Genomic DNA, 26,728 nt, shown 5'->3' on the forward strand with positions numbered 1-26,728 from the left:
CTGTATCCAAACTTTTCCTGAGTAGATTCCTCAGGTATGTTATGGCCCACTATACTAAGGGCTTCCCTTAAGAGTGGCCCATATCATCTTGACTTTAGGAAAGAAAATCTCACTTTTCATTAAAAAGTATGATTTTTCAGGTATGTTTTTTTTAATATACCCAGAAATAAACCATGCATGTGTGTGTGTCCCTTAATTGTAATATATATATATGTGTGTATATAGATATAGATATATTCCCCCCTCCCCTTTGCTTTTAAATAGACCTAGGGAAGGGAACCAGAAAATTATTCCATAGAAAGGTCAGAATAAACTTTGAGTGGACCAGTTGGCCCCAATAAATGGAAATATAAAGTTACTTGATGGGATTGCTTATTTTTATTTTTGTTTTCAAGGTTTAGCTTAATTCATGGCATGATATATATTTTCTTCAATTAGAATCCATGGGGGGAGGAGTAATAAAGTTCCCTAAAGGCGATAGAACTCCATCTATCTTTCACAGGGGCAGCAGAGAGGTGTGAGGGGTGGGTTCTCAGTGCCTTGAATGTATATAATAATAATAATAATGGTTTCTGGTTCTGTAGGTTCTACATAGCAATAATCACATTTCCCAAATTCTCAATGGCTGAGAAGAAAGTGATGGATGATTGGAATATGACAAAAGCCATTGGACAATATCTTCCATTTCTAGAATCCTGCTTGGGCAATAGTCTAGATCTAGCATGCGTAGGGGTACAAAGTATGCCCTGGCCCAAGCAGTTTCTAGTAGGAGCCCAGGTAGAGTTCCTTGGATAAATGACATTCCATAGCTGACTGGCTCAAGCACCTACCCAGTCTAACTTCTGCTAAGAAACAAAGTTCTTTAGGGTTCAGCCAGCTACTGAGGCTGCTCCAAGAGTGGGGCAAGCAGGCTTCCTCTGGGTAGTGCAGAAGAGTCATTTATCTGCCTTTTCCCCTCCGTTCCACCCTTCCCTCAATTCAACAAGTAAAGTAGAGAAAGAGCCATTGTTCCTGGGAGCTGTGCAAAAAGACAGGAGGTGGGTAGACAGCTCATCTTCGGGGGGGCCGGGTCAACTTTGCCATTTCTGAAAAGGCACCTGTCTGTCTTCACCATCACAGTGCTGAGAAAGATTAATCCAACATAGTGCAGACCTCACTGTGTTTTTGGCCAGTCCACTGATTGGTCTGGACCTCTAAGAAGACAATGAATCTGTTCTATGAATGAAAGAAAACCATTTTTAATCAATGTTTAGTCAAAGGGCAAACATATCTGTTTAATTTTCTTCCTTCCATTCTATCATCGTGGAATGGGAACAACCAACACTGTTTGGAAAACAGGTAGCAGCTTAGGTGGATCTGTCGGTACTTCCTGGAAAACACATCTGACACACTCAAAACCAGTAGTTCCTATTGCACATGTAATAACTGTTCTCCACTTAGCACCCTAAAAATCTTGTACCTCAGCAAATAACTTTTTTAAAAATCCAATTTATTATACAACTACTAAAAGCTGAACACACATTCTGCAAAAAATCTTGTTGTTAGAAGTTTTAATAAATACAGTAAGAACAGTTCTGAGACTATTCACTGGCATTTAAAAAAAATACTGAATTTCAGGCTGGGAATTTATTTCATAAATAGTTTCCTTATCTTTTGTTGCCTTTATTTTTTGGTACAATTGCTCAAGTATTATTCCCCATATAGTTCACTCTTCCATATACATACAGTACATAAATCTTGTGTCAACATATGCTTCATTAGGGAAATGGCTGGAAGAACTGGATCAGGCAGTTAGTTACCAGAAAAGGACATAGAGGGAAAAGCCCTGCTTTTGGCAAAACTTCAAAAACAAAACAAAAAAACAAACAAAATAACCCAGGCTAAAGAAATTGAAAACATATCTTAAAACACATCTGTTTGACATTTTACTTACGCACACACACGCACACACATGCTCACTCACACACATATATACATATATCTGTGTGTACATATGAAGCATACATATACACACAAACATGTCATAGTTGCCACGCCTTTAGATTTTCAGCAAGTCCTGATGGAATGATATCATGGTATAGAAACATTAACAAGAAAAAAAAAATCAACGGGTTTCCACAGGTTTGATTTAAAAAAAAAATACATCATGGTCTTTAGTTTACAAAAAAAGACACCCTTCTCTTACAGTTCCATTCTGAAAGTAAAAACAGCCATGGGCTCATAACTGGGGTGTGTGAAGTCCTTGGCTGAGTTAGAATACTTTGTCACAACACAGAAAATGAATATTTACATCACTGCTTAAAAGTACCAAACTTTTTTAAAAAGAAGAATACATCTAGTAGCTTTCTGCGTGCAAAGTCAGCAAGAAGTGATTATCCATGATGTTGGCAGATTTTGTGGTGGGTTTTTGTCAATCAGTCAGAAGCAGAGTGCAATCAATCATCAAGGATCATTCAGGTTAAGTTGGGTATTTTTTCTCTCTTTGAAACTTGGTGTTCCAGGATTTTATTCCCTTTTTAAGTAATACTTATTGTCAGGGCAGTGTTCAGTTTAGTGCAAATCCAAAATGAAAGCCAAACTAAACAAACCAGACCAGACCAGTAACAACAGCAAAAGAACAACAAAAAACATGGGGGAAAAAAGCTGCCGCTTGTTAAGACCGGTAATCTTTTCTCATGGTGTGCGCCATCCAGTTTACTTTAGTAGTCCAACTTTCCCTGAGTGCCTCATCAAATTTCTGCTTAAATTGTTTTAGTGCTTCTTCATCACTCTTCCCTAAGGCCAAAGAGTCCTAAAGATGGAAAAAAAAAGGTCTGATTTAACTTGTACCTTTAAAATTATGTACTAATACTCTGTTAACAGTTATCTTAATTCAGTGCCAAGTGATTAGATAACTCCTATGAGCACGGCACCCAGCACTGAGCTAGGAACTATTAAAACTTAAATCACACCAAGACTTTTGGGGCACCCTGTAAAAGATGAAGGCTCTGCTCTCAGAAAACATGTCACATCTAGATCTTCCCAAAAGAGTTTGTACAAATAAGCTCCTTTTTAAAGGCCAAGTTTTTTCATTAAGAGCTTCATTAATTTAGTTATGTAATGTTAATAATCATTATAAATAATATTTTGGGGGCAGAAACAATAATAAAAATCCACAGGAGGTTGGAAGCTAATCACTTATTAAATGCTATTCAATGAACTATCCATTAGAACTTGACTGCCATAGTATGTATGCCTCCTCTGATTGATGTGTGTGTTTTAAGTATGAATAAAAGATGAATTAACTAAAGATGTACTGAGCAACAATAATGTCCTAGGGGAGGGTTGATAACCTTTCAAGGGTGGATGTCAGACTGATGAATCCTACTCTTCTCAGGAATGGGGGAGACAATTTTGGAATCTAGAGAACCACAGAGCAGGAAGGAAACACTGAATATGAATCAAAATACAAAGAAATGACAGTGGGATAGAAAAAGTTAAGTGGAAGGAGTGTCAAAGAGGGCCCATTGAAAATCATGCCAATTGGTGCCTTCCATAGGCTGCTGATGCTTGGACCAGGCCCTTTTAAACAAAAAAAATAGCTTGTTATGTTTTGATTTCCTACAGAGACATTTTGGTGATATTTCTTCAGTTCTGCTGTAAGGATTAAAAAAAAAAAAGGCTAAGTTTCAGGTGTGCTCAAATTAGGGTATATGACCCAAGCCAGATGGAATATTCTTAAAAATTCATCCTTTAGAGGGCCAGCTGGGTGGCTCAGTAGATTGAGAGTCAGGCCAAGAGATGGGAGGTCCTCGGTTCAAATTTGGCCTCAGCCACTTCCTAGCTTTGTGACCCTGGGCAAGTCATTTAAACCCCATTGCCTAGCCCTTACTGCTCTTTTGTCTTGGAACCAATACACAGTATTGATTCTAAGATGGAAGATAAGGGTTAAAAAAATTTTATCTTTTATGTTCATCAGAAGGCAACAGATTGGAAAAGGAAATAAGAGAACTGAGTCATTTCCAAGATATTTATTCAAGTGTATTATGGTCTTGCCTCAGTTATGTACTACATGTATTCATTATATTAACTGTATTAAAGTTGTTTGTCAGAAGCAGGCAGGGATACAATCTTTTAAGACCCTGGTACCACCCTAGTGAGAGTGAAAGCAGTTACTAATTACAGGGCAAGGAAAATGAATTCAAGGGAAAGAATTAATTACTGGATACTTCAAGCAATAGGATGGAGATGCTACAGCAAAATCGATAGAGAAATCAATGGAGTCTGATCAGGTGCACTTGAGAGCTGTGAGGTTCTCAGCCATGGGAAACTAACATGGAGACAATGCCTTAAGAGCTGCTTTACCTCCTGTCCAGCTATCTTATCTCTACAGAATTCTTTGATTCAAGGAATTCCTAGGAAATCATTTCATGTTTTTTAATTGGGAGCCTCTGGAATGTGTTCTGGGGGATGCCAAAGGTTGATGCTGTGCTGTGGTGGAAACAAGGGCAGTGTAGTTCTCAAAGAAAAACCAGCCAATAGAACATATCTTCAGGCTCATCGGAACATTTGAAACATCCAAAGCTGCTGGGACTCCCCCTTGCCCATGGGCTTTTGACAGAATGTGAAGGCAGGGGTAACTTCTAACTCACTTGCTTGTAAAGAATCATAAACAGAATGTTTAGAAACAATGTGATGTTGGAAACAATGATGATAAATTAGAGACACTGGAGAGAAAGGCCAACTTTTAAATTATTTACCCATTTCCAAAACTACCTGAAAAACTTCAAATTCTTTGACTTTGAGTTACAAGATTTTTTTCTAGATTAAATCTATATATGCTTGATTCTCCCAGTAAGACTTTAGAAGACTAATAAAATTCATGAGTATGAAGTCTTGAAAGTTTAACTCCATAATCTCAATGCTTCTATATATAATATTTTAGTTTAAACGAGTTTCAATCATAAAAAAATCCATCCCTATCCTCTCGTGCAGTGGTTCTCAACCTCTCAGTTTGTAGCAATGAGAATACATAATGCATATCAGGTATTTACATTTCAAATCATAACTGTAGCAAAATGACAGTTTTGAAGTAGCCACCAAAATAATTTTTTTGGTTTGGGGTCACTGCAACATGAGGAACTATATTGCGGGGTCACAGCATTAGAAAGTTGAGAACTACTCCTCCAGTAGTTTGCTTTCTGCTGGCAAGAATCAAAAATCTACACAAAACAGAAAGCACAATAGAGTTTGAAAAAGGACAGAGTACCCTAATTCAAGGGGCAAAGAAAGGTTTTCTTGTGATGAGATGACAATGGTGAAGAGTTTGAAAATAAGCTGTGGCAGTGAGGAGGATGTGTCCCAGGCAGGCAGAGGAGCCTGTGCAAAGAACATGAGAAGGTTATAGATGAGGAGTCTGGCAAGCTGAAAACTGAAAAGGGAAGTCATAAAATGAGACAGCAAAGAAAGACTGGTTGCAATCTGTGAAAGGCTTTAGAGACTACTATGGCAAATTTTTATTTCATTCAGAGAGGCAATAGACAACTTTGCCTAATAATAAATAACGCATTTATAACAAAAAAAATAACACAGCACAAGTAAATTATAGCTAATGTTAAGACTGCAGTACAAGTAGTCTAGTAAACGTATACCTACAAGATAAGTGACATGGCTTGATAACTAAGTATGTAATGTAGCAGAACTTCCGTCACTTCATGTAAATAAAAAACACTTCCAAATGTGTAAAGTTTTACAAAAAATGTCATAAAATACCCTTTAAAAATATTTTTCATTTTAAACTTTTTTATTCTTATCTTTCATCTTGAAATCAACACTATGTATTGGTTCCAAGGGCTAGGCAATGGGGGTTAAGTGACTTGCCCCGGGTCACAAAGATAGGAAGTGGCTGAGGTCAGATTTGAACCTAGGACTTCCCATCTCTGGGCCTGACTCTCAACTCACTGAGCCATCCACCTAGCTAGTCAGTCTTTCTTTCTTTTTTTTTTTAAAGATTTAATTTGATTTGACTTGACTTTTTGCTCTAAATCCTCTCCTTCTCTTTCCTCTATCCCTTTCAGTGAGAAGGCAAGAAGATAAAAAGAACTGTTACTAATATGCTTGGACATGCAAAACAAATGTTCACATTAGCCATGCTGGGGTGGGGGTGGAGAAATAGAAGAAAATATGTTTCATTCTCCTCTCTCAGTCTTTGGAGGTAGAGAGCACATTTCATCATGAATCTTCTGGAATTATTAGTCATTGTGCTACTCAGAATACGAAGTCTTTCAAAGTTGGTTATCTTTACGATATTGCCTTTTGTGTATAAATTGTTCTCCTAGTGCTACTCACTTCATTTTGCATCAATTTATAAAGGTCTTACCAGTTTGTTTGTTTGTTTTGGCTGACTTCTCATAATTTCTTATAGCACAATAGTATTCCACATTCATATATCGTGATTTTTTCCCTGCCACTTCACAATATATGGGAAGCCCTACAAAATTTTCCAATTCTTTCTATCACATTTCTATCAATTCTTTCTATCAATTCTATCACAAAAAAAGGTGCTATATAAGTATTTTTGTACGTATAAGCCCTTATCTGCTTTCTTTGATCCCTCTAGAGCAGTGATGGTGAATTCTTTAGAGATCGAGTGCCCAAATTATAACCCTCACATTCATGTGAGCCCCTACTGCCACCCCAGAGAGAAGAGGGAGGAAGTGCTCCCATTGGGCTGCTGGGCAGAGGGCAGATGATGAGAGAAATGTCCTCAGGTACAACTGGAGAGGGGAAAGGAACAACTCCCTCTATCATGCATGCCATAGGTTTGCCAACATGCCCCAGGCTGTAATTCCACAGACTGGCTCTGTGGCTTTGGGCAATCCAGTCATCTCTCAAAGCTCTAGGTAGAGCTCCCATGTTACAAGGCCCTTAGAAGACCACTGAAATCATGGGTCTAGTCTAGTGATTGAGAACCTTTTAGAGGGGCAGGTGAGGTGAGAAATGTCCTTAGGAGAAAGGGAGGGGAACAGCCCAGCTCTGCATCTGAAAGCCTCTGGCTTTCTAGTAATGAACTCTGTGCCCACACAGAGTGCTCTAATGACTCCTCTGGCATGTGTGCCATAAGTTCATCACCATGGCTCTCGAGTATGGACCTGGGAGTGGTATTGTTGGGTCAAAAAATATGTATAGTTTATAAGTTTGGGGGGTTTGGCCCAATATTTCCAAAAGGCCACTCCTTATTACCCAAAGTCAGGGTATTTCACACCTCAGGATATTTTGGTAATTAGCTACTACAACCAGATGTTTAGGTAAGATTTAGGAATAGAATTTAGTTCTTACCTTAAGATACTGTATATCTTTCACGGAGGTGAGCTCAGGAAGCCCTGCAGTCAACATCAGGGCAAACAGAGTGATAAAGAGATTCCCGTGTCTTCGTAAAATCAGATAAGCATCTTCACAACACTGACGGAACCTTCAAGAAGCATAACAATTCATATGTATATGGCAAAAGGTGACAGAGCATGTTTCAGAAAAAGAACACTGAAGGTGGTTTTCTAACACCTTATAAACTAAAACACTATACTTTCATTAGAAATGTTCATTTCAGATTGAGGTAGCACAACAGAGAGAGTTGGGAAGGCTTGAGTTCAAATCAACCTCAGACACCTACTAAATATGTGATCTTGGGTAAGTCAATTAATGTCTGTTTGCCTCAGTCAACTCAAGAGTAAAATGAGTATAACAACAGTATCTATGACCCAGGGTCAAATGAGAATCAAATGAATTAATATTTGCAAAGTACTGGGAACATTGCAAGTACTAGGTAAATGAAAGCTGTTATAATTATTGTTATTATAAATAGTAATAATAGACAGTGAACATAGAATGATACTTGCATTTGGTACTAAATCAGACTTGATTGGATAGCAATGCTTTTAAGGATTTTTCTGAAGTATACTTGATTCCTTTACATTCTTAAGGCTTCTGCATGTTATATACATAGGGGGCTTGTAATTCATAAGAATGATTCTGTTAGCCACATACAAATTCAGCTATATAATGTATATAGATAGTAAATATATGTACTGTGTATTGTATGTGTGCGTGCAAAATCATTCCGTAACATTTAAACCAATGGGAATTACTGGCTTTGATTTCAGATAAGCAGGAAAAATGTTATTTAATACAGTAGGAATAAAGTTCCTTTTTGTATCCCCTTCTGAATTTTTTTCTTCTGTGTATTTTAAAAAGTTTAATTCATGCATCACTATCATTCATTAACTCAACCCCTAGAAAAAGCCAAGTTTGCAATGCTGTAATCTTTCCCAAAGGCTGTATGCTATGATTCAGTATTTATTGTATTTTATCACAAGCAAAAGTAATTTCACCAACAATACTAAGAACTTTAAAAACTTTCATTACTCTTTCAGAGTTGATTATGAATAGCTTTCAATGTTTTTCTCTTTTCATTTATAATGCTTGAGAGGAAAAAAGAAGCTGGTCTTTTATTCACCCTATTACAGATAGTTTAATTTATAAATTAAATTCTCTAAGATATAATTACAAGGGGAGACATATTAAAAATTCAGGTGACTTTTCTTCCTTTCTTGTTTATAGTGAACATTACCCTTTTCACTGTGAGCTTAATTAATCTAATGTTTATCACTGGATAAATTATAAAAACTTAAAACTATATTGAAACTTAAGAGACTGACAAGTCCAACAAATTCATTTTATGAAGTTACTGATTCACAGAAAAACACAAATCTAGATAAACCCAGAGCAGTTAATAAAATTAATTGTTATCTAAGTTATATTGGACTTTAGATTTTGGGCTTAAGTAATTGAATGGAAAGAGCAAACCCATTCATTTTTAGGCAAATAGACTCTAAAAGATAACCTTTTCCTCAAACAGAAACATTAACTAGGAAATGCTAAATCCAGCTGGTCACATGAGAAAAGGTTAGATGTACTTAACCTTGACATCAGGCACAAACTCACCGGCCAAACTTCTCTGTGTTTCCTGTTTTTCCTTGCTGAATGACATGAATGAAATCATAGGTAAGAATGAAAGGCACTCGTTCCCGTTTAATGCCAAATTTAGACTTGAAGTTTCCAAGAATATGCCCAAAATCGATGTGGAAGAGCTAGGAAAACAAATGGAATTTCATTTCTCAGCTACCAGATGGTATTTTGATGATGTGTTCTCAACAGAAGGACTAATCTCTCAGAAGTTACAGGCCTCTCATGTGAGCTGCTTCATCTCAACTCTTTTTCTGTTCATAAAGCTCAGTTCATGGGTTCCTTATCCCACGGGAAGGGTGTTTTCTTTGAACATTTCAAAGGTTTAAAAAAGAAATCCCTTTGTTCTTAAGAGCATTATGTAGTGAAATAGCATGTATAAAAACAGTAAGAAGGAAAAGTACATTTTTAGTAAGAAGGCAACTTTCCATTTCTAGCTTTCAAGAAGCAAAGCTAACTGAATTAGTAAAGGCTCTGTTTAAAAAGGAAAATAATGGTTGCTGAACTTTGTCTAGGAGAAATTTAAACAGATCTGCTTAATTTGAATGAGCTATTTTCTAATAAAGTCCTAAACCATCTTTACTGTTTCACTTGATTATTCATGCATATATAGAAGATTCAGCTGATTGTCTCAAGATGTATGTAGGTAATTTAAGGACTGTGAAAATGATATCACACAAAATACTTGTAACATTACTTGTTCTAAGTAAAAAAAAAATTTTTTGACTACAAACATGAATCACAGTGAAAACCTGAGAAATTTACAACCTGGCCTAAATCTTATTTCTTAACGGTAAATACAAAGCAGTATTCTAATGCAGAGATTGTCCATACTAGGATTCTCAAGGTCAAGGGAGTGGGAGCAACTGGGTGGCTCAATAGATTGAGAGCTAGGTCAGGAGAGAGGAGATCCTGAGTTCAAATCTGGCCTCGGACACTTCCTAGCTGTGTGACCCTGGGCAAGTCACTTAGCCCCCATTGCCCAGTCCTTATCACTCTTCTGCCTTATAACCAATATACAGCATTGATTCTAAGATAGAAGGTAGGGGTTAAAAAAAAAAAAAGCTAAGAGAGCATTGGAAGGTTGATAAATAGGAGCCCTTACCTTCTTCTTAGTGTCAAGTGGTCTGCCCAGGTTCATACAACTAGTTAGTGTTTGAAGCCAGATTTGAGCCCAGATTCCCCCCAACCCCAGGCGTAGCACTCTACCATGTGCTACTTAGATGCCCCTACATCCCACTGCTTCTTTAAGAATCTACTCCTTCCCTGTAATCACTCTCCCCCTACCTCACTCAATCAATGTGGAGCTCTATTCATTTTGCCACCTGTAGCTCAGGTAGGAAGTTGTTGCTTTTGTTGTTGTTGAGTCATTTTAGTAGCATCTAACTCTTCCTGATTGCATTGGGGTTTTCTTGGCAAATATACTGGAGTGATTTGTTGTTTCCTTCTCCATAAGGAGGAAAACCCAGGTCATTTTAATTGCAACGTCTCAGTGACATTGCTAGAGACAAATAGGAATCAAGGCAGACACGAGGTGTAGGATCTGTGATGGAAGGCACGACTTCAGAGATTTAGAACAAAAACCTAAGGCTGACAGTGACATGATAGAAGAATTGGGGACATCACAATAGCAGAAATAACCCAGTTTTCTTGCTGGTTCCATTGAAAGATAAGAGATAGTAACTTACCTGTCCAGTCTTCCTGACCATGATATTGTCACTATGTCTATCACCAATTCCTAAGACATAAGAAGCTACACAGTAGCCAGCACAGGAGAGAGTGAACTCTTCAATGGCGCGATCTAAGTCATCGCTAAACAAGTCAACAAGAAAAAAAGGAGTGTTTAGACCACTTATACTACATAGTGTTAATTCGATTCATCAACAGTTACTGTCTTACCTGTACTGTGATAGGTACAACTAATACAAAGAGGAAACTGGATTCAAAAGCTCAAGAAGAGATAAGTACAGATGATCAATTGTGAAGGACTAAACTATTATAAACAGAATCAAGTTCCAAGATAATTCCAAAGGACTTATGATTTAAAAAGAAAAAAGCTGTCCACAGTCAAAGAAGGAACTGTTGGAATCTGACTACAGATCAAAGTATGTTATTTTACATTTTATTTCCTTCATGAGTTTTTTATTGTAGGGTGTGGTATGTGTCTTCAGTCATAACATGGAGAATAGGGAAATATATATATATATTGCATGAAAGCAGTGACATAGACTATTTACTACAGCAAGGGGGAGTAGTGAAGAAGGGAGAGACTCTGAATCACAAAATGTAAAAAAAAATTGTCAAAAATTGTTTCCACTTGTAATTGAAAAAAATAAAATTTAATAAGGAGTTTTAAAAAACTGAGTTAGGCTTTAAAAAAAAGAGAGATTTGAACATATCAGAGATGGAAGAACACTTTTTAATTTAGTATTTATTTAGTATCAATTCTTTTTTTTTAAACTCTTCTCTTCCATCTTAGAATTAGTACTAAAGTGGTTCCAAGGCAGAAGAGCAACAAGGGTTAGGCAATGGGGGTTAAGTGACTTACCCAGAGTCACACAGCTAGGAAGTGTCTGAGGCCAGATTTGAAAGAATCTCCTGTCTCTAGGCCTGGCTCTCAATTCACTCAGCTATCTACCTGCCTCCTTAGTAGGGATCTTAAAATAGAAGATAAGGTAATGAAGACAAAAAAAGGTAATGAATCTAAATTAAGCTACATTCGATGGAAAAAGAAAAGAAAAAGTATGAAAGTAATATTATACAGAGAGGATTGAGAGCTTTTAGAAACTATCTGAAGGCACAGCTGGGTAGCTCAGTGGATTGAGAGCCAGGTCTAGTTATGGGAAGTCCTGGGTTCAAATCTGACCCCAGATACTATCTAGCTGTGAGATCCTGGCTAAGTCACTTGACCCCCATTGCCTAGCCCTTACCACTCTTCTCCCTTGGAACCAATACACAGTATTAATTCCAAGACAGAAGGTAAGGGAGGGAAGGAAGGAAGGGGAAAAGGAGGGAAGGAGGGAAGGAGGGAAGGAGGGAAGGAGGGAAGGAGGGAAGGAGGGAAGGAGGGAAGGAAGGAAGGAAGGAAGGAAGGAAGGAAGGAAGGAAGGAAGGAAGGAAGGAAGGAAGGAAGGAAGGAAGGAAGGAAGGAAGGAAGGAAGGAAGGAAGGAAGGAAGGAAGGAAGGAAGGAAGGAAGGAAGGAAGGAAGGAAGGAAGGAAGGAAGGAAATTATCTGGACATAGGAGAGGTAAATGTCAAAGAGTGGTCCATACTGGGTTCAAAAAATTCACTTTAAGAGATGCCCAGAAAATGAAAATGACAAATTCTTGGAAGGACGTGGAAAAATAGGAGCTCTTATGTACTGTTGGAAGAGTTGTGAATTGCCCTCACTATTCTGAAGAACAGTGTCCAAAGGGCTATAAATGTGAATACTTTGACCCAGCAATACTACTCCTAAGTCTGCATCCCAGATATTTAAAAAACAAAAAAAGAGAAAAATGACCCCTTTGTACAAAAATATTTACAGCAGGTCTTTTATGAGGTTTCAAAGAATTGGAAATTATGGGGATACTCATCAACTAGAGAATTGCTGAACAAACTGTGTAATATGATTCTAATGGAATACTAATGTGATATAATAAATGTCAAGGTGAGGAACAGCAAAGTGATTCTATGAATAGAGTCCCAGGCCTGGTGTCAGGATGATTTAGGTTCAAATCTGGCCTCAGATACTTCCTAACTGGCCAATTCACTTAACTCCAATTGCCTGGTCTTACTGCTATTGATTTGAAATCAAACTAGTATCAATTCTAAGATAGAAAGCAAGGGGGATTATTTCAGAAAAACCTGAGAAAATATATATGAACTGATGAAAAGCAAAGTGAAATAGGAGAATATTGTCCACAATAATATCAATATGGTAACAACGATCAGTTGTGAGAGATAGCTACTGCTGATTAAATACAATGATCCAAGACAATTCTAGAGGTCTCATGATGAAAAATGTTATCTTTTCCAGAGAGAAGTTACAAACTCTGTGGATAGGGCAAAATGAAGCATACTTTTTTCACTGGGGGTTGGGGTGGGTGCAACACAGGTAATATGGAAATGTTTTGGATCACTTTACATGTATAATAGGTGTCCTAATGCTTGATTTCTCAATGGCTGGGGGAGGGGCTAGAGAGAGGAAGAGAATTTGGAATTCAAAATTTATGAATGTTGTAATTTATTGATTTTTAAGAGAGATTCTAGGAAGGATGTTAGATTCAGTGATGTGACATGATGTTAGTGTAATGGAGATAAATTACACCAGATCAGATGTGGAAGTTACCATGAGTAACCAAGACTATTAGAAATATTAAATTAGAAGGATTAAAAGATAAATAATTCTGTCTATAACTTGCTGGTATTATTTCTAAGGGAAATTGCATAGATTTGTGAAAAACAGGCACACATATACATTAAGTCTAATGAAAAGACATATGATGAAAGTAGTTTTGTGTGATGAATATTTTTAATCAACATGGACATTGGTAGATCCCTAAGTATTAAATACTATAGTTCTATAATGTATTTAAGACACAGAGTAGAATTTAAAATGAATATAGAACCCTTCTGGAAGCCATTAGAACAAAAAACTTCCAGTCTCTTGGATTTTGCATTTGATGAAAGTTTATTTCCAAAAAAATTTATTAGAATCTACTTCAACCTATATCTAAAAAATAATTCCCTCTATAACACACAGAACAAGATATCATCCAAATTGAACATAAATAAATCCAAATGAGAGGACAATAATTTATTTCCACAAGCAGTCACTTCCACTATTGGTTCACTATTACAAAATTTTATGAAGTCTATATATATTTTGTCTCTGAAATTTCTACATGGTGATAAACTTACTTTAAAGTGGTAACTAACAAAGCTGTTTTGAAAGCATGATAATAACCAGAAAGAGGAATAAACTAACCCGGAATTGTATTCTTTAAGCCAGTTTAGAAGAGCATCTTTATTGAAGGCGGCTGTAGCAGCAACATTACTACTATTTAGCTGAATATCGGCAATTGTTTCAGAGGTGCTAACAACTTCAATCAGGCCAGAGCGGTCTCCTGTTGCTAAACAACCATATGGCAGCATTCTAAGGAAAAACACACTTGTATCATTGAGAAACATGAGAAGATGCATGTGTAATCAAATAATTTATTTTAAGGTTAAGTCAATACCCCCCCCCATTACACAAAGGACAAACACATTGGTTATATCCTTCCCCCAATTCCCATTTACATTGTTAGTGTCACAAAGAAAATGAGAATGGTTCTTTCAGTTAAGAAGTAATTCTCTTAGAAAGGCAAAAGGTGGAGTTATTTACTGGAATTTTCTTGATATGCCAAGCCAGTCTTCTAAATCTTTAACTGATTCATATGCTATCCAAGTAAAGCATCATAATAGATGATCTTTGTAGGCAAAAAGCATACTATATAGATTAATAGAACAAATGAAAAGGAAATCCATTTAAAAGGTTGAGAGAGGAACATTATTTAAAATTTTCTTAACCAAAAACTGTAATCTAGACTGGAAAAATAAAACTTGTTTTCTCTGTTTGCTATCGAGCTCATAAGATCTATTCATCCCAAAGCAGAGACCCTTAGTACTCCTAGTAGACACTGCTGTCCTTAACTGTAGCCCCTGCTTGTCATCTCTAACACTTATGTCCCACTGGAGGCAAGATTCTTTCCTCCTTTTCCCAACTATGCTCACACTCATGCACATAGGGGCTGTCATGTTCTCCCAAAATAAAGAGCTCCCTTCTAATCTTTAGTAGTTGAATCCATGATTTTCTTTTTCCATTCAGTTTTAGCCAGATTTCCTGGCCAGATGGCACCTGAAATTTTACAAAGTGTTCTGGTATCTACATTTCAGTTTGGAACACTGATAAGCTGGAGAAAATATCTAGGAGAACAATCAAGATGAAATACCTTGAAATCATGCCACATGAAAATAAGCTGAAAAAAGTGGGGATTGTTAACTTAGAAAAGACTTAGCAGATGGTATGATCCATTATCTTGAAGTATCAAAAGAGCTATCATGCTTAAGACATATTAAGATTTATTCTCTTCCGTTCTAAAGATAAGAAAAAGGTGAATCTCAATATAAGGAAAAGTTCCTGAATAATCAAAATTATCTAAACCTAGAGGCTGCTTCAAAAGGTAGTGGGATCCCCGCCTTTCCTGGAAATCTTCAATCAAAGGCTGGATGACCAACCACTTGAAAGGCATGATGGGGAAGGTATTCTTTTTCAGGAATGGGTTGAACTAGGGGCCTCATAAGATTCCTTCTGAGTTTAAGAACTGATGATTTAGAGGTTTGGAGACTTGGTATAGAAAAACACATTTCAGAAATCCTTTTGGCAAACTTGAATTTTATTGTTCTAAAAACACTAGTTTTTAATACTAGATGTTAACACTGCTAATATTATTTCAGGATATGACACAAGAAATATATATATATATATATTTATATATATATATATAAATAAACTCTTACCTTCCGTCTTGGAATCAATACTGTGTATTGGTTCCAAGGCAGAAGAGTGGCAAGGGCTAGGCAATGGGGGTCAAGTGACTTGCCCAGGGTCACACAGCTGGGAAGTGTCTGAGGCCAGATTTGAACCTAGGACCTCCTGTCTCTAGGCCTGGCTCTCAATCCACTGAACTACCCAGCTGCCCCCTTACCAAAAATTAATGAGAGGAATCTAAGTTTCTAGCTTAAAAGACTACATATGCCAGTATCAAAACTGTTAAAATTTAATCTCATGACAGCAAGTGGGTAGCACAGTAGATTGAGAGCCAGGCCTAGATGGGAGGTCCTAGGTTCAAATGTGGCCTCAGACACTTCCCAATTGTGTGACCCTGGGCAAGTTACTTGACCCCCATTGCCTAGCCCTTACCACTCTTCTGCCTTGGAACCAATACACAGTACTGATCCCAAGACAGAAGGTAAGGGTTTAAAACAAAAAAAAAAAGAGAGAGACGCCTCTTATCTTTCCCTTACTCTACATTTCCACTCTCAGGCCATATTACTTCATACCTTCCTGACTACAGCTCTCTTCTAGATGGTCTACCTGCCACTTTTTTTCCAAGCAAACCTGTAAAACACTGTGATGCCATTCTCATAAAACTGATTTCTTCAGCTAACTACTCTGTTTAATAACCTATAACGAAAATCAAATTCTTTTACTTGGCTCGATCCCAATTAACAATTTTTGTATTCTACTACTGACTACAAACTCTGATTTATTAAGTGAATCTCTCATTCTTCTCCTCTCACCTTATTCCTGGCCCCATACATTATAAATAGATAGAACAATTGGGTAAATGCTGTTGAGTAAAACAATCTAATTAAATTATCTGTAGCAGGGTTGGTTTGTCAAAGGCATTATAATGGAATTAGATGATATAAAAGTGGGGTTTAATATTACTATGAAAGGACATTGGATGTGGTAATAGTATTTGAATTTTGTCTGTTTTCTTATTCTGCCTTTGTTTATGCCATTCCTCCTTCTTGTCTCTTGTCTTCTTGTAAATGTCATTCATCCTTCAAATGTCAGCCTCCTCATTTCCTCCATGAAATCATCCCTCACTGCTCCATAGCTATCTCTTACTCATTTTAATTTATTAGTAGAAAACCATAATACTAATTTTATAAAACTATAAAATTTGCTTTGGCATTTTTTTATTTCTCACCTGATAGGACTGCTAGAATACTCTTCAAGTGTCTCATCATCTTAACTATACTGTAAATTCCTTGAGGGCAGGCATTCACTTATTTTCTCCCTGGAGCTTGGAAGTATTGAGTAATGTAATATTTATTGTGCAAAGATGGGGGGATTGAAAAAACAGGGGATACAGAAGGTTTGTAGCAGGGAATAAAGGAGTTGAAGGGTGAGAGGGAATATGGCTGCTGATGAGGCAAAGGATATGCCCCCTGCCGAGAGGCTATATTTTGAACAAAATGGAGTGTCCAAGAAATGAGCCACTTATGATAGCCTGTGGGGATGTCTTTTCACTGGATTGCTGCTGAAGTTGCCCCAGAGCAGGTAAACACGGACCCTCCAGAGGGACAAGCCTTTCCCCAGAATTGCCCAGAAGGGGTCTGATAAGGAATGTTTGTAAATGGATGACTCAACTGAAGTTCAACTCCCTCTATGCCCCAGAAAAGACTTATCTGACTGCGATATTCAAATAAGATAAATTTTAATAACCAGTTTGGATTGGAGAGGTGTCAGGGAAAAGGGAAGAGAGATGTCCCTAAATAAGGTTGGAGTCTTTCTCAGCTTTGGAGCTGAGGCCAGGTCTCACAGGCTGGTGGAGGGTTTCTCTTATTCCTGTCTACACTATATCTGTGCTAGTTTTCTTAATTTCAAAATCACAGCAGTAGACAGAAAGTAACAAGAAAAGTTCTGATCTTCAGAGTTGTTTGGGCCTGTCTCTTACGGCTGAAGAAAATAGAGGATCACTTCAATCCAGAGACTCGGAAGCCCAAGCCCCTCCCACCTCCAATGCCAGGAAGGAAGAGCTCTTGTCACAAGACCAACTGCCACTCCCAGTTGCCCCTTCCCCACCAACTGTCAGTCTTGTCACTTTCTTCTCTCTCTAATATTCCCACTGTTGCTTGTTCCAACACAGTGGCAGAAAGTCCAGAACTAGTTTTAGTTTCCTTTCCATAGTAATGGCAACTAGGAGGCCCGGGAGATAGTGTGATGAGGCTGGAGTCAGGAAGACTCATCTTCCTGAGTTCAAATCTGGCCACAGACACATAATAGTTGTCTGACCCTAAACAAGGTTCTCAGTTCTATTTGTCTCTGTTTCAGATAAGCTGGAGAAGGAAATGGCAAACCCACTCTAGTATTTTTCTTAAGAAAACTCAAAATTAGGGACAAAGAGTTGAACATGACCGAAAAGACTTAAAAACAACAATACTAAGTAATAATGTATAGTCAAAAAAATGATGGTTAAATTTATAAGAAATGATTGTAACAAAATTTCTGGTTGTGAATATCACATCAGGAAGAAAACATTTCTAATAAAGTTATTAGTCAGTTAAATACAGAAAACACTTACAGATAAATATTCCACTTGGTATAGGCTTAACTTATGAAGTTTTGATTAGAAATATGGGTAGAACTGAGGAAAAAAATGCTAAGAACCAGGAGTTTGCATGAAAATGTAAACTCTGATGCAAAAATTTGTAAAAATCCCTACTTTTCTTTAATTCCTCTGGATCTAAATTTCCTGTTTATTAATAGGAATAATGATTTGTTCTAGGTCTGTGGCATAGCTTTGTATCTTGATCACATTGAAAATTTATGGATCACTTAAAAATACCTCATAATCAACAAATTAGTCATCTAAATTCAAATCTGATCTCCATAGAACTTAACCAAGAATTATTTAAATCCTATTAAAAAAATATACTTTTAATTGATCCTTTAGTCGTGGTATTATTTATAACAAAACATTGTTTGTCCTTGAGCATGACATATCAGTTAAAAGAGGGAATACTTTCAACAATGTTTTCATATATTGCTGAGGAAAGAAAAGCACAAAGTCAAGCAAATATAAGTTACAAACCTTAGAAACTAAGGGCACTATTCTATAGCTAAAGAAAAATGGTTGTGTTTCTTTTGGTTGAGGTGAACCCAGCATATGACACAAGAAAGCTTAAGGTGAGGAATGAGATTAAATTTCAACAGTTTTGATACTGGCATATCCAGTATTTTAAGCTAGAATGTTGATTTCCTCTCATTAATATTTAGTGTTTCTTCTTTTAAAGGAGAAGCCTCTTTTATCTTTTATCAATACAGAAAAAGAAATTAATCTCAGGTTGCATAGATAGTATCACAACTCAACAAGAAAGTCAGGAAAAAGTGAATTTACATTTTGCTACAAGAAGAGAACCTAATGTAGGATTTCTTTGTCAACAGAGACCTTTAAAAAAATAGATCTATGCTGAAGCCAGAATGAGGTCACAGTGTCTACTTACTAGTGTCTGTTCTGTGTTTCACTGGGGAAAACATCATCTCTCCTGATTATGAGCTTCTGGGTGGCAATGACAGTCAGATGTTTCTATTATACCTCCCCCTAAACTCCCCATCTTCTACCCTCCTCCATGAGACAGGACAGAGCAGTTACCTAATTAAGACTTATGAGGATTAACACTACAAGTGAGGAGAATTCCTTATCTAAGTATGGATGTTTTTTCTTTTCTTTGAAAAAATTTTTCTCTTTATAAATTATAGAGAAAAATTATGAAACGTGACAATTTTCTCAGTCCCTCATGTTTATATTTAAAGACAAAGGTATTAAAAATCAAGAATTTACATGACATGACATATGTGAGTCAACTGGTGCCAGGTCAAAGTGCACTTTGATTCCTTTTCTTGGTCTTTTGTCTCATCCTACTGGTGTAGCCAAACTGGACACAAGCCCAACAGTGTCTTCTGCAAAAGTAGGCAGGGATGGATGGTACTCAGCCCCTTGAGGACTGAAGGCTTACAAACAGAAGGGGAAAAAACTATCATTATCAGAGAATCAATTTGATAGGAATCAGCTTAGGAACAAAACTTAGTGGTTTGTTTATCTCCTCTAGAATTCATTGCTTCCAATCTCCATCGCTAAGGCTCTTATTAAGGCCACCAGTATCACTAAAAGCAAACTTAAAAAATTAATTTGTATTTCCATTCTTTTACTGTGTTGCCATTCACATTCTCTCTGAAGTATGGAATAATTCATAATTCTTTAGCTGTGACACACTTGTGAGTGATACACTAACTTAAAATTTTAGAAGCACAATAGAAGTAGAAGAAAGAGCACAGACTCGGAAGTGCTGGGTCCAAGCTCCGCCACTTCTTACTTGTGGGACTTTAGCTGAGTTTTTTTAAAGAAGCAGAGACTCTGTTTCCTTATCTATAAATTGGAGATAATGCTTGCAATCCCTATTCTAGTCTCATATAAGTAAGATTAGCAATTATCCAATTAAAAAATGCTTTGTAAAAATGCCTTAAAACCACACCTGGGGATGTCAACTCTTCTGATTATATTGTTCTCTAGGAAAGAATATCAATTATGTATAGGCACAATGAAACACTGGCAAGATACCTGAATTCCAGGATTATCTCTGTCAAGTGGAGCAAAGAACAAAAATTGACTAACCTGGGGCAGCTAGGTGGCTCAGTGATTAGAGAGCCAGGCCTAGAAATGGGAGGACCTGTGTTTAAATCTGGCTTCAGACACTTCCTAACTATGTGACCCTGGCCAAGTCATTTAACCCCCATTGCCTAGCCCATTACCTCTCTTCTGCCTTAGAACCAAGACCCAGTACTGAATCTAACACAAAAGATGAAGGGATTTTTTTTTAAGTGTTTTAACCAACTCAAATTTTAAAAAGACCAAATAAAATTGCTCTATAACATTTCCAACATTTTATCTTTTCCTACAATGAAGTAATCTCACTGTTATGAAAATAAGTGATACCTCTTTCAAAAAGGTTAGGAAAGCCCATTCTTTTAGAGCCTATTCTAAAAGATGGCATGAAGGTATAGTTTTATTAAGTCATATACTGAGTTCATTATATTATACACAAGGATGTTATATATCGTATTATTATATTATATATAACTATATTACTTATTACTACATGTCTAGTCTGCATGGTGATAGAGCTGAAAAATACATGTTTGAGTTTTAGGGCCTTACAAGTAAGGGAAAAAATATAAAGTGGTAAATTAATAAATAGGAATATAAAACTAAATATAACTAATCAAATATATCCTCAAGTAATTCTATCATTAGCTTTTCTCTTCCTAGAAGAAGATATTTACCTAAGATAAATAATCCTTGACTGTGCTATCAAAGTCAGTGGATAGTTTTCAGCTCCTGTGATCTGACAAGGCTATATAGGATAGTGGGACCTGGGGTATATCTTATTACTGGACACTCCAAATATGAATAGAATCTACTTTTTTTCAATTAACAACCACAAAATCTCGTTTTTCTCCTCTTTTCTACCTTCCTTTAATTGGGAATAAAACCAAAATATTTTTTAAACAAATATGCTTAGTCAAGCAAATAAATTCCTGCATTAGTCATGTAAATCTGATGTTTTTAATAACGAGGGCCAGAGTTTTAGAAAACTTGGTCTGCTCAAGAGGAAATCAAGCTGACTGTTAGAATAAAGGTTTCCTCATGAAGTAAGAATCGTATTGTCAATTTTTGTTTAGGGCAAAAGCCTACAAATGGCAGACAAATGAAAAGAGGGGAATATTAATTGGACCAAGACATGGAATCATTATAATTATTTACCGGAGATCCAAACCTGCTTCTTTCCAAAGTAAATCCATCAAACGCAACATCTGGAGTGTTAACATATCTTGTCGTAGATCTAAAAGAAAAGTAGATTGCTTTATTTGTGCTTTTGGTTTACTGTGCTTAATAATTATTAAAGTGACAGCAAAATATGATAGAGAATAAAGAAATTACCAGTTACAAAAGATCACAACAATATTACAAAATACAAATATTATATACAATATGTTTGTCTGTGTTTCACCTGCCATTTGCTAGTTTTGTCACAGCAGGCAACTCAATACCCTCTCTCAGAGGCTATAAAGTTAAGAAGTTAAATTAAATGATATGTAAGGTCTCTTTCTCTAATACAGTACGATTCCAAAAATCTCTCATTAGTTGGCAGGCCCTCATTTGCTTGTCATAATGTCATCTAAAATGATTCAATCATTAAGAATTTACTAAACATCAAATATTTGCTAGGTGTTAATAGTGCTTATTAATCCAATGTATAATGTAATTTCCACTCCCTACAGATTTGCTTTAAAAGTTGCATCTTAAGGTCTATAAATCCTATGTTAAACACCTGGGGCTGAGGTTTAGTCATTCTTATATTAGCTATTTTTTGTTTAACAATATACCAAAAATAATTTTCAGATAAGGGAGAAAAATGTAACTGCATACTGAAAGTAAGGTTTCTAAGTTTTTTGGGTTTTGTTTTGAAAATTCTTACCTTCTGTCTTAGAATCCATTATTGGTTCTAAGGTAGAAGAGCAATAAAGGATAGACAACTAGATTTGTGACTTTCCCAGGTCACATAGCTACAAAGTGTCTGAGGCCACATTTGAGTTTAGGACATCCCATCTCCAGCTGGCTCTCTAGCCACTGAGCTACCAGTTGGCTCTCTAAAGTATTTTAAATATAGCGTATCAAAAACCCCATCTTAAATAGCCTTTTTTTAAACCTTTACCTTCCATCTTAGAATCAATACTGTGTACTGGTTCTAAGGCAGAAGAGTGGTAAAGGCTAGGCAATGGAGGTTAAGTGACCTGCCCAAGGGCACACAGTCAAGAACTATTTGAAGCTAGGAATTCAGGACCTCCCATCTCTAGCTCTCTGATCCATGTAGCTGCCTCTTTCTTTGCCTATCTTTCTATTAGTGTGACTGTCTTGGGAGGCTTTTTTTAAAAAAAAAATGCCATTTTATACACTTTTACATGTTTAAAAATGTAATTCAAAAGCCATCATTTACTATTAAAAAATCTCTTTCATTTTGTTTCCATCAACAAGAAAGTATGTGGCTACTAAAAGATAAGAACAGGCAATGACTTATAAACCTAAAGGAACTTAAAAAAAAAAAAAGCAGCTTACCATCCCCATTTTTGAAAATGACCCCCACTGGATCTCCTCCAAATACCTTATTGTTGTACACGATTCTCAGAGGCTTCATCTTAGAATCCATGTATTTGCATTTCTCAACACTAACAAAAAACAAGCATCATTAGAGCAATTCAACTTTAAAGAAATGGAAAGATCATTTTACTTATGAGTTACTGGGCTTCAATAGCCCAATCAACTGTTCCTTCACTCTGGGTGAGCAGGAAATTAGAACTCAAGACACAGAGAACGCTCCTTCCACAACAGTCTTGGTTGGCAGAATTTAATGTTAAGCCAATGGCATGAACTCACAAACAGAATGATTTTCGTAACATTCTCAGCTGCTTCATATTGGAAATACTTTCCAAGCCTAGACTGAGTCACCTCAAAATTTTCGGCAATTCATTTTGTAATAAATTTTCACCTTTCTTTCCAATAGGCCTGCAGAGTTCCTTCTATTTTCTCATTACTCAATTATCTTTTACTATGGTTTTAAAATCAAGAGAAAATATTCATTAGCCTCAAAATGATGTCACAAAGACATTCTGATTTCTTGAGAAAGAAAAGGGGCCAATTCTGGATATAAATGTCCACAGGGCATATATTATGTTAAGACAACTTTCTATTAGCATGATGAATGATTTTTCATGATAAATTCTTAAAATTTTTACACTGTATTTTTAAAGGACAATAACCAATATGTTGATTCTAAGTGATTCTTAACATTCTAAGTGCATTTCACTTTCAATGTTAAGAGGAATAACTATTAATAATAAAGTTTTAAATTTATTTACATGTAATTAAATGGAACTGAACTTTTAAAAAATATCTTTCTTAAAGTTATAAGTTTAATTTATCTGAACTTAATGTTAACCATTCTAATAATAGCTCATTTATATTTTAAATCTAGCTTCAGAACATAACCAACCTCTAGTTTGAAGAACTCAAATTTATAAAAATAGTTGATTTTTATGACATTTTAACTATCTACTCAGAATTAGTTAACAAAAGTCTACTAAGACAGAAGACTCCTGTCAATATTTACAATTTACAAAAAGGTACTTCTTAACCTTTTTTGTGGCATGTGACGTCTAGTGAAACCTACAAACCCTTCTGAAAATAGCATTGTTAAATTCATGATAAAATACATATAATTACAAAGGAAAAAATAATTTTAAAACAAGTATTCAAATATTAGAAAGAAAATCAAATTCATGGAATGCAGGTTAAGAACCCATTATCTGTATGACCCATTTTCTGCATAAAAGGAGAGTAGAACATCACTTACTAAAGTTCTGAAAGTATGACACAAGGATTCAAAGGTGACTGAAGATCAGAAAGGGCTTCTCGGTAAGCATTTTGTTTTAAGCACGTGTGCATTGCCTCTCTTCCTTTTGCTTTGTTTAACTTCATTGCATTCAGTTTTATTAAACTATTTAAGGTCTTCAGCTTATTAAGAGCTTCTACCTGAAACACAAGTTTTAAGAGATAAATTATCAGGAAAAAGAAAACTAGGAAGATAAATGTTTGATGTGATCATCTTATTAGTATTATTTATTCATCTGCCCCTCCACCAAAAAAATAAAACAAACCTTGCAAAATTAACTTAGGAAGAACATTAAAAGAATAGAAGTGAAGCCAAAATGGTAAAGTAGCAAGAAGTACAGAGGGTTTCCTGATAAAACTCCTCCAAAGAGATTTAGAGAACAAAAGAGACTGAATCCTGAATGGGAAAATTCAAGGGGGGGGGGGGAGGGGGGAAGCTATTCTTGAGATCCTATAGGAAAGGAGCAACAGGACTGGCCTAGATCTTTGTTCCATAAATATGCAGAGTCAATCTAACATAAAACTCATCACTACCATCATCATCATCCCAATCATGAACATTTATATATCATTTCTTATATGCCTAGGCAGAAAAAAGACTGGGAAAATGAGCAAGAAGAAAAGAATCCCATCATAAAAAAGTTATTGTGGGGGGTAGCTGGGTGGCGCAGTGGATTGAGAGTCAGGCCCGGAGATAGGAGATCCCAGGTTCAAATCTGGTCTCAGACACTTCCTAACTGTGTGAACCTGGGCAAGTCACTTAACTCCCATTGCTTAGCCCTTACCACTCTTCTGCCCTGGAACCAATACCTGGCATTAATTCTAAAACAGAAGGGAAGGTTTTTTTAAAAAAAGTTATTGTGGAAAGGATGCTCAAGAAAAAACAAAAAGAAAAGAACAACTCCAAAACATAGTCATAGAAAAGAACAAGAACTTAAGCCTGAGAATTTTGTCTTCACTTTCTATTGCTACAAAATGCAATAAAGTTCTCTGAAAAGTGGGGGTGGGGGGTGGGGAGAGGGAGGGACAACTAGGTGGCTCAGTGAATAAAATCAGTTTCCTCATGCAGATATTAATTCAGGAAGAAAAGCCTTGATGACATCAGGCCCAGGTTTCTATCCACTGCATTTGAGTTCAAATCCAGCTTCAGAAACTTAATAGCTAAGTTGTGTGTCCTTAGTTCAGTGACTGGTACATAAGTACTAGATAAATGTTTATTGACTTTTATTATTATTGATCTTGGGTGAGTCACTTATTTTCTTTGCCTCAGCTTCTTCAAATGTAAAATGGAAATAATAATGGCACCTACTTCCCAGAGTTGTTGTGAGGATCAAATGAGATAATTATAATAAAATCATTATCAAAATTGTTTTTAGAAAATAAAAAACATTGATGTCCACAGAACCTAGGTTACTAACATTAACTAGAGGTACAGCCATGCTCTTCAACAGTCCTTGGTGTCACTATTAAAAACAATACTAAGGGTAGCTAGATGGTGCAGAGGATAGAGTTCTGGGGTTGGTGTCAGGAAGCCTTGAGTGCAAAGTCAGCTTCAGACACTTAGTAACTAACTGTGGGACTATGGCCAAGGCACTTAATCCTGTTTGCCTCAAAACAAAAACAAAAAACAATGTTGGCTGAACCATGGATTAAAAAGTTAGGCAATTGTTTGTTTTGTTCAATCCAAAAATATTTAAGTTCTGACTTTGAAGGATATTTTAGAAGAATTAATATGCTGAAAAGTGATTAGTTTAGAGGGGTGCTAAAATTCATTCCAATTCTAAGATTCTATGAACTATAAACATTACAGTGAATCAGCTATACTTGACTTCTACTTGGCAATGGAAAAATCTAACAAAACTTATCCTCAAGGAGTTTACAATGTGATGTGTAATTAACAATGAGAATAAAATATAGCTGTCCTATATGGGGATAAGAATGATGTGGAGATGAGATCTTATTAGTGTTGAGAGCCTTTAATCCAACAATTCCTAAAAAAAAGTTAAAAGACAGAAAGAGCCTGAATATGACAAAATACTCAGACCAACATTCTGTGGTAAAATATTCTTATCAGCAGTTTTTGTAGTAGCAAAAAAACTGAAACACAAGTGAATGCCCATTAGTTGAGGGATGGCTAAGCAAACTGTTACATATGAATGCAACTGAATACACATGAGCTATGAGAATTGAAGAAATGGGGAATTCAGAGAAACATCGTAAGTCTATGTGAATTGAAGAAGCAGAGTAAAGAGAGCAGGGCTAGGCCAGCGCAGCAATAAACACAATGAAAAAATGCTAAAAAGCAAGACTCAGATTCATCTTGGCCTTTCCACTTTCCATTTCAAAGGCAATAGATATTGAATGCTGAATATATTATTAGATATAATCCTTTTGTTCTGTTATCCGTAACTTCTTCCTGTTTATCACAAAATAGAGTTCAACTAGGGTTCAAGATAGACTTGATGTCAAAATGGCACTAGGTATCTTTTATTTAAGGAAATGGTGAACATTGCTTGAAAGGATCTTTGGGAGCTAGAGGTCCCTCTCACTGCTTACAATCAATTCTACCAAATTTCTCCCAAATATTGAAAAATTTGCTACTTCTGGATATTAGAATATGTTGACTATGTCCCCAACATGCACATGTATAGTCATAGCTATCTAACACATATGTACATACATA

At 36.2% G+C, this 26,728-nt stretch overlaps 1 protein-coding gene across 6 annotated transcripts in view; it reads right to left on the reverse strand.

The window, feature by feature from the left end:
- Window positions 1–1,216: 1,216 nt before the first annotated feature.
- Window positions 1,217–26,728, reverse strand: part of PIK3CB (phosphatidylinositol-4,5-bisphosphate 3-kinase catalytic subunit beta) — a 200,268-nt gene continuing 174,756 nt past the window's right edge. For all 6 annotated transcript variants that reach the window (XM_056793674.1, XM_056793673.1, XM_056793675.1 and 3 more), the window contains 8 exons: window positions 24,008–24,186; window positions 22,714–22,823; window positions 21,361–21,439; window positions 13,971–14,138; window positions 10,689–10,812; window positions 8,980–9,125; window positions 7,318–7,450; window positions 1,217–2,791 (listed from right to left, as the gene is read on the reverse strand). In XM_056793674.1, the coding sequence (XP_056649652.1) occupies window positions 2,654–2,791; window positions 7,318–7,450; window positions 8,980–9,125; window positions 10,689–10,812; window positions 13,971–14,138; window positions 21,361–21,439; window positions 22,714–22,823; window positions 24,008–24,186 (1,077 nt within the window). In that variant the 3' untranslated portion in view covers window positions 1,217–2,653. The remainder of the gene's footprint in view (window positions 2,792–7,317; window positions 7,451–8,979; window positions 9,126–10,688; window positions 10,813–13,970; window positions 14,139–21,360; window positions 21,440–22,713; window positions 22,824–24,007; window positions 24,187–26,728) is intronic.

Source organism: Monodelphis domestica, chromosome 4 (assembly GCF_027887165.1).
Source record: "Monodelphis domestica isolate mMonDom1 chromosome 4, mMonDom1.pri, whole genome shotgun sequence".
NCBI lineage: Eukaryota > Metazoa > Chordata > Mammalia > Didelphimorphia > Didelphidae > Monodelphis > Monodelphis domestica.